Source organism: Octopus bimaculoides, chromosome 27 (genome assembly GCF_046866305.1).
Source record: "Octopus bimaculoides isolate indiv1 chromosome 27, ASM4686630v1, whole genome shotgun sequence".
Lineage (NCBI taxonomy): Eukaryota > Metazoa > Mollusca > Cephalopoda > Octopoda > Octopodidae > Octopus > Octopus bimaculoides.
The window spans coordinates 18,177,830-18,192,607 of NC_142954.1; the positions used below are offsets into that span (position 1 = coordinate 18,177,830).

Genomic DNA, 14,778 nt, shown 5'->3' on the forward strand with positions numbered 1-14,778 from the left:
ATCCAATGGAGCAGCCTGCTTGTGAAATTAACGTACAAGTGACTGAGTACTCCACAGACACACGTACCCTTAACATAGTTCTCAGGGAGACTCAGCATGACACAGAGCGTGACAAGGCTAACCCCTTGAAATACAGGTCCTACTCATTTATGACAGCTAAGTGGACTGAAGCAACGTGAAGTAAAGTGTCTTGCTCAAGGACGCAACGCGCTGCTGGGAATTGAACTCACGACCTTACGATCGTGAGCCGCATGCCCTAACCACTAAGCCACGAGCCTTCACTATGACACTACTATGACAGTACCATCACCCCCACCATCACCACCATCATCTCCCTACTGTCACTATCTTCCATTCAAAATTAATTTCCCTTATTTGTCCCCCACCTCTCCCCTCCTCTTTCTCTCCTCTTCCCTCCTCTTCTCCTCCTCCTCTCTCCTCTTCTCCTCCTCTCCCCCCTCCTCCCCTTCCTCCTCCTCACCCCTTCCTCCCTCCCTTCCTTCTTTCCTCCCTCCCTTCCTTCCTTCCTTCCTTCCTTCCTTCCTTCCTATTTTCCTTCCTTCCTTCCTCCCTTCCTTCCTTCCTACCTACCCACCTACCCGCCTATCGAGAATCCCCACCCCTAATATAATGTTCTCCTTTCTGTTTCAGCGACCCAAACTCCTTACAAACGTTGGACGTATTTGACCGGGCCATAGAGTGGGCCGTGAGTGGTCAGTTTACAGATGAACATGTTAATGAAGCCAAACTATCTTGCTTTCAACAGGTTAGTGATGCCTTGTGGTTGTTATAATTGTTGTTGCTCTTGCTGTTGCTGCTGCTGCTGTTTAGCCCCAGGTCAGCTGTGAGTGAGACAGATGGAAATATTGTTAAATGTACAGCCATGGGTGCGTGGTTAAGAAGTTTGCTTCCCATCTACATGGTTCTGGGTTCAGTCCTATTGCTTCGCACCTTGGACAAGTGTCTTCTTCTAAAGCTTTGGGTCAGTCAAAGCTTTGTGGGTAGATTTGGTAGACAGAAACTGAAAGGAGCTTGTGTATGTGTGTGTATGATCATCACCATCATGATCAATATTTATCATCCATTTTCCCTGCTGGCATGGGCCGGATGGCTTGACTGGAACTGGTACGGCCAGGGGGCCACACGAGGTTGCATGGTCTTGTGCAGAAAGAGTACAAGTGTAGACATGACAAAGTAGCCCAAAACCTCCACTGGCTACTATGCCATAAGCATGGATATGAGGTTACGTGTGCTTGGTAGCAACATACACCAGAAAAGGTAATGGATGAAAAGGGAAAGGCAAAATACCTCTGGGACTTTGACTTCCAGACAGACAAGGTGTTAGAGCACCAGAGGCCAGATATAGTAACCTTCAAGAGGGACAAACAAGAGTGCCTAATAATGGATGTGGCAGCACCAGGAGATCAACATATCATCATGAAAGAAAGAGAAAAAGTTGATAAAAACGGAAACCTGAGACCTGAGATTGCTAAGATGTGGCAGCTACACGAGTCAAACATAAAGGTTATCTCTATTGTCATTGGGGCATTGCGTTCAATACCACTGAATCTGAAAAAAACATCTGAAAACCTTAGAAATACCCTACAATCTAGATGTATTGCAAAAGTCAGCATTTCTTGGAACTGCATGCATATTGGGTAAAATACTGTTTGTCTGAGGTCCTTGTGACTTGACAAACAGTACAAACCCCCAGTAGACACAATATCTTCAATCAACAACCTCACAATATTGTACACTGTGTGGACGTCTACAATAATAATAATAATAATAATAATAATAATAACTCTTTTACTCTTTTACTTGTTTCAGTCATTTGACTGTGGCCATGCTGGGGCACTGCCTTCAGTCGAGTTACAGAGACGTAAACACACCAGCATCAGTTGTCAAGAAATACTAGGGGGACAAACACAGACATACAAACATACACACACACACACACACACACACACATATATACGACGGGCTTCTTTCAGTTTCCGTCTACCAAATCCACTCACAAGGCTTTGGTTGGCCAAAGGCTATAGTAGAAGACACTTGCCCAAGGTGCCACGCAGTGGGACTGAACCTGGAACCATGTGGTTGGTAAGCAAGCTACTTACCACACAGCCACTCCTACGGTCATTTTTCATTTGAACAACCTGTCCTACCCATCTGCAATGAATTCTCAGCAGTAATAATAATGTACTTTTTTGTTCTGTTTGTAGATTGATAAACCAGTTCCACCCAGTTCCAAAGGACTCACGTATTTCCTTCATGATATAACTGATGCATTACGTCAGGTAAAAAGAGATCGAATATTCGCAACCACCAAAGAAGATTTAGTTCAGGTCGCTAACAAGTGAGTACATGTTTCATACATTTTCCACCTGTAATTTCACCTGTTGTTGCTTCTGTTTAACCTCCAGATCACACTTGGTTGAACCAAAACTAATGATGCAAAGCTACCATATTTTCTTACATCAGCATCATCATCATCATCGTTTAATATCTGCTTTCCATGCTAGCATGGGTTGGACGATTTGACTGAGGACTGGTGAAGCCAGACGGCTGCACCAGACTCCAATCTGATCTGGCAGAGTTTCTACAGCTGGATGCCCTTCCTAACACCAACCAATCCGAGTGTGTAGTGGATGCTTTTATGTGCCACCAGCACGAAGGCCAGTCCGGCGGTACTGGCAACGGCCACGCTCATATTAAGTCAAAATTTTCAGAACCAAAATTTACTACCAAAAAAATGCTAGGTTGACTTGTACACTCAAGACGCTTAAATGGTGCTATTTACGTGCCACTGGCACAGAAGCCAAGCTGCTGCTCTGGCAATGATCATGCTCAAACGGTGCTGTTAGCGCTCCACTGGCACGGGTGCCAGTCATCGAATTTGGTTCAAATGCGATTATATACTACACTTTGATATATTTTCTATATCATCAACGTTGTCATTTTAATGTCCTCTTTTCAATGCATTTGTTGGTCCTGTGAAATTTATTGAGGCAGATTTTCTTATGGGTAGAAGCTCTTCCTGTTACCAACACTCTGATGCTTTCAAGCAAGGCAATATTACCCCATGGCCAGACATGTTTTTGCTGAATACTGGAAATGAATGACACTACTTGTATAACAGTGACACTCATTTACAACCATCATACAATGTCAAGACAAGGAGACATAAACAAGCACACACACACACACACACACACACACACACACACACACACACACACACACACACACACACACACACACAATGGGCTTCTTTCAGTTTCCATCTACGACATTCACTTACGTGGCTTTGATAAAAATATTTTTGTTGTATTTTTTTCTATTTCAATAATAGAAATTGCTGCTATTTTATTTACTTTTCAATTTGTTAATTTTTTTGTTTTCTTTTGTGTTTCTTTGCATAACAGATATCTACTCCGTTCTGCTGCTAAACCTACAGGTATAGCACTACTCGGTCCACACTTACCATCTCTGGCAGAAGATTCAACCTGGAACATACTAAAAAGTTAAGTTTGTGTATAGAAAAAAGAGATAAATAAAATATATCACTGTTATTTTCATTATTAATTTTATTATTATTATTCCTTACCCCTTTTAGCATCTTAATTACTGTCAAATGTAATCCTTATTTATTCACATTGTTTTGGATTATCCCTTTATCATCTTGCAACTTTGAGATTTCAACAACATGATTGTATATTTTGAGAATGACATCCTTTTTCTTGGGGACTGGCGCTTTGATAGGCAGCTCTTACAAACTCTGCCAAAAGCGAATCCCGTTTAAGGTGTGATATTATAAGAAAAAAATTGAAGAATTAAATGCTATGTTAAATAAATGGAGGAATGTTTGAATAGAGTAGAGATGGTGTAAACCCATCTAGTTCCAAAGAACAGAAACCCTTATAGTAGGGGTAGAAAAAGCAAAGGAGGGGAGGGGGTCGGAAAAAGGAATTTTTGTCTTTTAATGAGGTACTGTTCAAAATTGGATCTTTGGAATTGTTCTGCCCTACTACTAAAAAAATATACAAATGAAAAAACAAGAAAGAATTCTCACAAAATCAGAGAAGACGAAAATCAGAGAATTCTCACAGAATCAGAGAAGACGAAAATTTTATTGTTGTTAGCTTTCTTAGTTTTTCAGAAATTCTTGTATTATGTGTGTGTGTGTGTGCGTGTTCAATATATAGATATATATACAATACCATGCAAAAGTCTTTGGCCACTTTAAACTATTGTAAATTTCTACTAATTGCCAACTTATAACTGGATGTTTCACATTGTGTTTTTTACGCCCTGTTGGAGTCATTTTCATACCTAATTATTATAGTTTGTAGTTGGAGTTCTGAATGAGAGGGGAAGGTGTAAGACGACCACCAAAAATGGCCAGGCAAAAGTTTTCAGCTACCTCACATAAACCAATCAAGATACAGTATTTTAAAACAGGAAAATGTCTATAATGAAAATTTATTACATAATGTTCATTTCAAGAAGTTACTGTATATTGTTAATGTTTTGTGTGGCTCCCCTTAGCTTGAATAATTACTTCAATGCACCTGGGAAGAGATACGTACAAATCCTTCACCATCTTCACAGGTATGAGATGCCATTCTCTGTGGCTGAGCTCCTACATCTCTTCAGGATTGTGTGAATTCTTCTGATGAACTCCTCTCTTTAGTTCTGCCCACATTTGCTCGATGATATTTAAGTCAGGGCTCTGAGCTGGCCAATCTTTCAATACGGTAACACCTTCATCAGCCACACTCTGTCGTGTTGCACATAATCTGTGGCATGGAGCTCCATCATGCTGAAAAATCTCACCTTCATCCAAGTCTGGTAATCATATTGTCTTTCAGCAACTGGATGTATTTGGCACTATTCAAGTTACTGTCAGTTTTAACCAACTTTTTTGAACCATCATTTTTTATGTATCCCCAAAGCATCAGACTCTTATCCCCAAACTTCACTGTTTTTGTCATGCAACACGGGTCGTTTCACTTTCCTGGAGGACTTCTGACAAATTCTTGCTTTAGAGTTCCGCGATTGTTAAAGGAAACAATTTATTAACGGAAACAAATTTCCCAACAGATGTTGAACCAGTTACATATTGATTCAGTAATTCAATCAGTTAACTGATGCACTTTGTTATAAGAGACATCTTGAATATGACAAAACATTAATTCTAAAATTTGACAGAGTGCAGGAGTGGTTGTGTGTTGAGTAGCTTGCTTACCAACCACATGGTTCTGGGTTCAGTCCCAATGCGTGGCACCTTGGGCAAGTGTCTTCTACTATAACCTCGGGCCGACCAAAGCCTTGTGAGTGGATTTGGTAGACGGAAACTGAAAGAAGCCCGTCGTATATATGTATATATATATGTGTGTTTGTGTGTCTGTGTTTGTCCCCCCAATATCGCTTGACAACTGATGCTGGTGTGTTTACGTCCCCGTAACTTAGCAGTTTGGCAAAAAGAGACCGATAAAATAAGTACTAGGCTTACAAAGAATAAATCCTGGGGTCGATTTGCTCGACTAAAGGCGGTGCTCCAACATGGCCGCAGTCAAATGACTGAAACAAGTAAAAGAGTAAAGAGTAAAAAAAGAAAGATCGCAATGGATTTTGTTATTTAGATCAGTATAACAGGAAAAAACATTTCTGGTATGAATAGACTGATAAGTTTATCAGCCACAAGTTTTGCAATGTAAAGTTGGCAAAACTTCACCATTTTCTCCTTTTCTTTAAGCATTTTTTGTTTCTCCACCACAACGCTGACATGGTTCAACAGTTTCTTCATCATCTAAAAGAACCATTTCTTTGTCAAAATGCAACTGTTTTTGTCTTGTTGCTAATCACATTATAAAAATCTTTAGTAAATAATAAGACACCAAAAATAAGCAATAAAAACATTTGAAATAAGCGTGTAGATCAGTGCTCTGCAACCGTTTTTCACTTGTGGTACCCTTGTATTCTTTTCAAAATTTGGCAGCACACCAGAACTACAAAATATAACTAAAAGTATAGGGGAAAAAATCATTTTCAGGTTACACTGCAGTGTACCTAGTGGCATCTCATAACACACCAGTGTTACGTGGCATACTGGTTGTGGAGCACTGGCGTAGACCACACACTAAAGTAGTAATAGAATTAAGTAAACTAAAGTAATCGCCCTTTAATTTGTAGATCACATGCCAAAGTAGCACCTATATATTTGTGTGCAATATATATATATAATATCGTCTATCTGCATGTTTTGTTGTCCTTTTCTTGTATCACCTAACTGTCTGGATGTTTTGTGCTCTTGTCCCATTCTGTATTATATATAATACAGAATGGGACAAGAGCACAAAACATCCAGACAGTTAGGTGATACAAGAAAAGGACAACAAAACATGCAGATAGACGATACAAAGAAAACAAGGACAGGTCATTCGGAATTTTCTTTCCTCAGTCGAGATCCAGATTATCTTTGCAATTTCGGCTGGTTATTCTCGATATTGCTCCAATCTGGCCAGCCCCAAGGAAAAACTAAGAGCATTAGATTCCTTGGAAGAAAGCAGCGAATGTATACAAAAACAAGGACGGAAAAAAACGAACAATGTTACACAAATACAGTAGGAATAATAATGGGATATAACAACAGGTGTCTTTCGACTAAGGACGAATTAAATTAAGCTGGCGTGTATGGAAATAAGGCCTTACAGCCGGGATACAAGATTTCACAGGCACATATATATATATGTGTATGTGTGCCGGTGTGAGATTGATGAAGGCAAGTCAGCCGAAACTTCTAAGTCACTGTCAACCATTTTATAAAAGTTTAATAAATGTGTATTCTCCTAAAATCGTTTCCCTCTTTCCCTCCAACACTTTTTACGGAAAAGGCCGATATTTCGTACTGGTATCGAAAGATCACCGACTTGACATAAAAATAAACATTCACACACACACACACACACACACACACACACATTTGTATGCGCAAATGATGGTCACTCGTTGATTTCGATGTATGAGTGTTTGAAGGAGAGAGTTTAAAAGCAAAGAATAATAATATAAAAATGTAAGACAAAGAAAGAAACTTTCAAAATAAAAGAATATTTGCGATGGATGCGTGAATGTAGTCTGAGTCCAGGCAAGGATTTTGATTTATTTAAATTATCTCCACCTTTTGAAGATGTGTCAATTCTCAAATGAAAATCAAGAACAAAAAATTCTCCAAAGTCGAGATTCTGTTAAAGAACAGGGGAGATAATCTCAAGAACAGCAGATCTCAAGACCAGAAGGGAAATAATTTCAAGAACAAAAAACTCTCCAAAGTTAGGTTGCTGTTAAGGTGAAGGACTTGGTTGTTGTTTAGAGATAAGAGGACAGTTGCGGACGTATGTTTTGGTTCTGTACCCATTATCAACATAGCGATTGTCCAATCTTAACTCCAGTAGCCGAGGGACTTAGATTTATACAAAAACGTGTAGATCACATTTATGGTTCGGGTAGTGTGCTTAGAGAGTGGTTAGCAGTTGGCATGCATTTGAATAAGAGAGAAACACAGGTATATCAAATACCGTACAACATAGATTGTTGATTTATTAAAATTATCTCATATTGTGTGTGTGTGTGTGTTAAAAAAAATTGTCATTGATTTATACGTTTCGAAAATTTGTAATAAAAGATACTAAATGCAACCAGCCAACCAGAGAACAGTATTGCATCGAAGGTCTTCGAGTATTGAGTCACGTTTAAACAAGAAACCGCTTTCTTCATTATACTTGGCGGGGAATTGCCATCTTTTATGTAGTGTATCAGATTTGATGGTTTGAAGAATACTTCGCAGGCATGCATTTTTAAAAACGAAAAGATTCTTACCGCCGACATAACGACAAGTATTGAAAGAAACATTATCATGGTGCTACAACAAAGCGTTGGAAGTTTTAATTTAAATATTTGTAGAAAACGTCCATAAAAGCTGTTCGCTGTTTGGTTTTGTATTTCGCTTCCGCTGTTAATCCTGGCATCTTCGTTCTTTGATTCGTTTTCAGCGACCTCAGCCATTTCTTTCCTTCTTTTCTTTCCTTTTTTCTCCCTTTCTGTTTAGAAAAAAATTGGAATGGTTCCCTTTTTCCGATTTTTTTTTCTTTTTTTATGAATCAAAAATTTCTCACTTATTATTATTATTATAATTATTATTGTTATATGTTTTTGTGACGAGAATAATAATAATAATAATAATAATATGACATTACATTTTTGTTTTCGCTATTTCAATATATCCGAAAACGAAAAGGAAGTTACATAAACAATTTTTTTCTGTTTCCTTTGTTGTTGTTGTTTGTTTTAAAAAGTCCGAACCGAAAATTGGTCTCTGCGTCTGAGAATGGGAAAGTGGAGGGGAAAAAAGAACGATTTTTAAACCGTAAAAGACAAGACTAGCTTCTATTTGAACTAGCTTGTCACGATAGAGAAAACGTGAAAAACGTGATGGTCATGCGTAATACGAAACATCGACACATACACACACGCGCCCGAAAGCCCCCCCCCCCCCGCACACACACACACACACCATTTTTAGAAGGAAAAGATTCACAGTAACTTCGAAGTTTCGGTTTACTTGTGATTAACATTTTCACATTCAGATTACTCTGTCTATGTAATATTTATTTTGAATTAATCAAGTATTATCTCATAGCTTCGAAAAATTGATTTCAAATTTTGGCACAAGGCCAGCAATTCCAGGGGAGGGGTAAGTCGATTACATCGATCCCTGTATCCAACTGGTACTTATTTTATCGACCCCGAAAGGATAAAAGGCGAAGTCGACCTCGGCTGTATTTGAACTCAGAGACTAAAGACGGACGAATTGTCGCTAAACATTTTTCCCGGCGTGCCTGCGATTCTGCCAGCTCGCTTATAGCTTGGAAATATTCTTTTCTACTCTAAGCACAAGGCTCGAAATTTTTTGGGAGGGGGGCTAGTCGATTAGATCGGTCGCAGAACGGAACTGGTACTTAAGGCAACATCCCGAAAGGATGAAAGGCAAAGTTGACCTTGGCGGAATTTGAACCCAGAACGTAACGACAGACGAAATACCGCTAAGCATTTCGCCCGGCGTGCTAACGTTTCTGCTAGCTCGCTGCCTTCCATCTGCCAAATATTGTCGAACCAGTGTGGTAGAGAAGGCTCATCATGCCAGTATGATATCAAGCTCAAATCCGCGGCCTTCACATCCGACCGTCGTTGGTGGAGAGAATTTGCTGTGTTCTTCGTTCTGCAGTGGACTGGACATAGGAAACCCAACCTAATCCAAAGCATGTAATATTTAAAGCAATCTAGCCGTACATTACAAAATATTACACAAGTACCTTAGTTATAACCAGAAAATATTGTCCAATAACAACGGTTTTAACTTTTGGCGCAGGGCCAGCAAATTCGGGGAAGGAGATAGATTAAGTAAATGAACCCAAGTATTCAACTGGTACTTATTTTATCGACCCTGAAAGGATACATACATACATACATACATACATGATTGCCGTCCACTCGTGACCGAGGAAGACCATTGCTGACCTTCAGGAACATTGTGCGCTCTAGGACTAACTTATATTTTGCATTTGCGGCTCCGTTGGTGGCTAATGAGCCCTGCTCTTGACAAGCATACACGACTGCAAACATTGCAGATTAAGCTTTCCCCATTCACTATATGAGCCGTGCGCTTTCGCGCAGCTCGCTTAAGTTCTTCATGCTGGATACGTGCTCTCTCAAAAGTGTCGATCCCCTCCTTAACCTGCTTCCTCCATCCGTGACGATGACAGGCATTGTTCTCCCAGTCAGTGTCCTGCATATCAAAGGCCTTTAATGAGGACTTGACACACTCCTTAAATCGCAGCCTTGGTTTGTGAATGGAAAGAGGCTCCGGCAGAAACATACATACATACATACTCATAACTTCTCTGAAATGTAGACATAACAAGCTGGATATCTTTGTTTGGGACAGAGGGGCAAAGATATGTACCATCATAGAGGTCAGCTGCTCTGCAGATATAAATATTTCTTTGAGAATCAAAGAAAAACTGGATATCAATGGACAACTGCTTCGAAAACTCCAGCTTCTATGTCCAGACTATGAATTCATATTCATACCAATAATAATTGGAGCACTAGGTTTTGTTAGTAAATGCTTAAAGGAAAATCTGGATAAACCGGGATTTTCGGAAAGAGAAATCGACCGGCTAATTCGTACATTACAAGTGCAATCTGTGAGTGGAACAGTAAAAATATGCAAGACTTTTCTCAAGTTACAAATGTGAATTTGTCTGTGTTAACTACATCCCAAAGATGGAGCCTTGTATCTTTGTTGGAAACCGGCCCCCTTCTTAGTGGAAGATTTATAATAATTAAAAAAATAGATGAGACATACATGCATGCATGCATACATACACGCATACATACATACATACATACATACATAGGAAGGAAAAGAAGATGAGGCAGAAGGGGAAGGAAAAGGAAGAAGAAAAAGAGAAAGAAGAAGAAAAAGAGAAAGAAGAAGAAAAAGAAGAGGAAAAGGAAGAAAAGAAGAAGAGGAGGGAAAGAAAAGGGGAAGAAGAGAAAGAGGAAGAAGTAAAGACGAAGAAGAGGAAGAGGAAGAGGAACAAAAAGAAGAGATAGAAGAAGCAGAAGAGGAAGGAGAGAAAGAAGAAGAGGAAGAGGAAGAAGAGAAAGAAGAACAAAAAGAAGAGATAGAAGAAGCAGAAGAGGAAGGAGAGAAAGAAGAGGAAGAAGAACAAAAAGAGGAGATAGAAGAAGCAGAAGAGGAAGGAGAGAAAGAAGAAGAGGAAGAAGAAGAGAAAGAAGAACAAAAAGAAGAGATAGAAGAAGCAGAAGAGGAAGGAGAGAAAGAAGAAGAGGAAGGAGAAGAAGAGAAAGAGGAAAAAGAAGAGAAAGAAGAAGAAGCAGAAGAGGAAGAAGAAGAAGAGGAGAAAGAAGAAGCAGAAGAGGAGGAAGAATAAGAGGAAGAAGAAGAGAAAGAAGAAGGAGAAGGAGAAGAGAAAGAAGAAGAGGAAAAAGAAGAGAAAGAAGAAGAAGCAGAAGAGGAGGAAGAAGAAGAGGAAAAAGAAGAGAAAGAAGAAGCAGAAGAAGAAAAAGAAGAAGAAAAAGATTGTCTTAGAAACGTAGGGACAAAAAACTAAAACCAAAAAAGGTACCCTTTGGTTAGCGCAATTGCTCTCCGGATGGAGATGAAGAGGATACTGGCAGACAACGACGATGATGATGATGATGATACTGGTGTTGTTATTGGTGGTGGTGGTGCTGCTGGTGGTGATGACAACGACGACCACGACGATGACGATAACGGCAGAGACAATGATAAACGACAGCGATGACGAGCGGTGGACCGGGTGGACCGGGTGGACCGGGTGGACCGGGCGGACCGGGTGGCGATGGTTGCCCGGTCGTCAGTGCTCGTGATGTTGTTGTTGTTGTTGTCGGTGTTTGTCAATCCACCAACGTATACTCGCACACTTCATACATGACGTCACAATGACATCATAAACAACATCAACAACAAAATCAACAACAACAATTCATCCTTACTTTTTTTCTTTCTTTTTTGTTCATTTTTTGCATTTTTTTCTTTCTTATTACAAATTTATTTATTCTATTTTGTGTTTCGAATTTGTTTTACTTTTATTTAACTCTTTTTATTTATTTTATTTTTTTGTTCATTGTTGTATATTTTATTCCTCTTCTTCCACCTCCTCCTCCACCTCCTCCTCCACTTTGTTTTTTTTGTTTCTTTGTTTGTTTGTTTGTTTCTGTCTTTCTTTTCTTTGTTTGTTTGTTTCATTCATTCATTGTTTGTTTGTTTGTTTGTTTGTTTGTTTGTTTCTTTGTTTCTTTCTTTCTTTCTTCTTCTTCTTCTTTTTCTTCTTCTTTTTCTTTTTCTTCTTCTTCTTCTTTTTCTTCTTCTTTCTTTCTTTCTCGTCTTTCTTTTTATTCTTTTCCCATATCCTTCATCGTCCTTTTCTTTCTTTCTTTCTTTCTTTCTTTCTTTCTCCTCCTCCCTTCCTCCTCCTTCTCCTCCCCCCTCTCCATTCCTCCTCCTTCTACCTTGCACCTCTTACCCATCTCCAACCATGTTCCTTCCTCTTCGCTGTTTCTGTTTCCTACGATTTCGGCAAAACTGAAATATGGCCGATCCAGTGCCAAACGCTTGGACTTTCGCCTTCTACAACCCTTTCAGAATGTTTGACTTTCTAAATGAAGACCACAACACTGACACAGCGGCCACATCACCGTACAAGCGATGGGGCGAAGGTGACGTAGTAGAAGAGAGAAGTGTAAGCAATGACGATGACAATCACCATGACGACGGCGGGGACGACGACGACGACGACGACGACGACGACGACGACGACGACGGTCATTACAATGGCGGCGGCGGCGGCGACGACGACGACGACGACGACGACGACGGTGACCATGAAATTAATAATAATGATGATGATGATGATGACGATGATTCTGAAAGCCAAGAAAGAGCAGTAACAGCGAGAGGAGAAAGACTGGCCGGACCGGACGACGAAGGGGGTGTGAGGGAAGAGAGAAGAACAGCCGGAAGAGACGGACGAAGAGGAGGAGGGGATGGAGAGATTAGAAGACGCTGGGGAATCGGAAGAATGGCGAGAAGAAGAAGGAATGATGGCAACCCCAGAAGACACGTAAGAAAAATCCGTCTGAATTTAACGGACGACATGTTGTATTTCGTATCTTGCATGTTACCGTTTTTCTTACTGACGGCATTACGATATTTGCGTATATTAAGTCCGTTTGGTTGTTGCTTCAGTCTCCAGAAGCCTAATCTACCTTTGTTTCCTGAAACCAATTCCGGTTTACCTTTATCAAACGTAAAACTTCTCGATGAAGATGAAAACCAACAAGAGCCACTGAACGAGCAGCGTCTCGAACAGCAGTATCTTCCGTTTATTGTGGCAGACAATCCTTCTTGTGTGAGTTTAGGTAAAATTACAAATATCGTTGACAACGTCATAGCAATATTTTGGCTGGCCGTTACGTTAACATTAGTCTTACGATTCTTGAACGAATTGGCGAAATACTTAACCACGAAGTTACGTAGATATTTCGACTGTTGCCTTCTTGAAGATAATACAGAGCAACATGGCAGCATTGTTGCTCCTCTCAGTTTATCCAGTCTGTCAAGAATTACCGGGAAAATGCCAGTGTTTTCTCGATCAAATGTTTGGTAAAACCAGCAACGTGAAAAACCAATAAACATCATTAGCAGCGACTCGTAGTTTTGTTGTTGTTGTTGATGCTGTTACAGTTATGCGCGCGTGCGTAGTGTGTGTGTATGTATGTATGTGCGTGCGTGCGTACGTACGTACGTATGTATGTATGTATGTATGTTCTTTTATTCTTTTACTTGTTTCTGTCATTTGACTGCGGTCATGCTGGAGCACCGCGTTTTAGTCGAATGAATCGACTCCAGCACTTATTTTTTGTAAGCCTAATACTTATTCTATCGTTCTCTTTTGCTGAACCGCTATACTAATAAGACATAAACATCGGTTGGCAAGCAATGGTGGGGGGACAAACACAGACACACACACACATATATATATATATACGAAGGGCTTCTTTCAGTTTCCGTCTACCAAATCCACTCACAAGGCTTAGACCAACCCGAGGCTACAGTAGAAGACATTTGCCCAAGGTGCCACGCATATATATATATATATATATATATATATATATATATATATATATATATATATATATATATATATATATATAAATTCAAAAGGGGATAAAACTCTTTTACAAGAATTTTATCAAGAAGCCAGAGTGTAAAAAAATTCATAAGGGAAATTTCTATTCCCAAGAATATAATTATTCGTTTATATTATATGTCCAGCGTGTGGCATTATTATTTTTTCTGTAGTAATGCCCATTATATATATATATATATAATAATAATAATATTAGGGACAAAATCCAAAATTACAGGTAAAAAACTCAATTAAAATCAATTTATAAAAAATTAAAATTAAATTGAGCCTTATAGATAAAGTATATATAAAATATATATAGTTTTAGGGAAAATAACCAATTTTCAAGAACTCATCGATGAAAATCCACTATCACATATAGAAAAATTAACAATTAAAAGCACAATAAATGAGTATAATATAAAGTAAAGTAAATATCATAAGATAAATATAATAAATTATTTATTATATTTATCTTATGATATTTACTTTACTTTATATTATACTCATTTATTGTGCTTTTAATTGTTAATTTTTCTATATGTGATAGTGGATTTTCATCGACGAGTTCTTGAAAATTGGTTATTTTCCCTAAAACTATATATTTTATATATATATATATATATATATATATATATATATACATACATACATATAAGAGGGATGACCACTAAGTGGACATCCCTTTTGCTAGAAGAAGACCACCTATGGTCTGACCACTAAGAAAAGATTGTTCTCAAGAAAATTCAGCAAACATCAGAACATAAGCGAGCAAGACAAATGAAAAGATACAAAATATAAAGAACTAATCACAGACCGGTTTCATTGTTAACTAATTACGTAATTACTTACATAAGTGTCTGCATCTCTTCAGTATGATCGTTCTGCAAAAGACCATCATACTGAAGAGTTGCTGACAATTACGTAATTAGTTAACAATGAAACCGGTCTGTGATTAGTTCTTTATATTTTGTAT

The 14,778-nt window shown here is 38.8% G+C and overlaps 1 protein-coding gene across 2 annotated transcripts in view; it reads left to right on the forward strand.

Moving 5' to 3' along the window:
* Positions 1 to 3,581, forward strand: part of LOC106883810 (presequence protease, mitochondrial-like) — a 50,586-nt gene extending 47,005 nt beyond the window's left edge. For both annotated transcript variants that reach the window (XM_089343477.1, XM_089343478.1), the window contains 3 exons: positions 652 to 766; positions 2,226 to 2,359; positions 3,429 to 3,581. In XM_089343477.1, coding sequence (XP_089199603.1) covers positions 652 to 766; positions 2,226 to 2,359; positions 3,429 to 3,531 — 352 coding nt within the window. In that variant the 3' untranslated portion in view covers positions 3,532 to 3,581. The remainder of the gene's footprint in view (positions 1 to 651; positions 767 to 2,225; positions 2,360 to 3,428) is intronic.
* Positions 3,582 to 14,778: the final 11,197 nt, after the last annotated feature.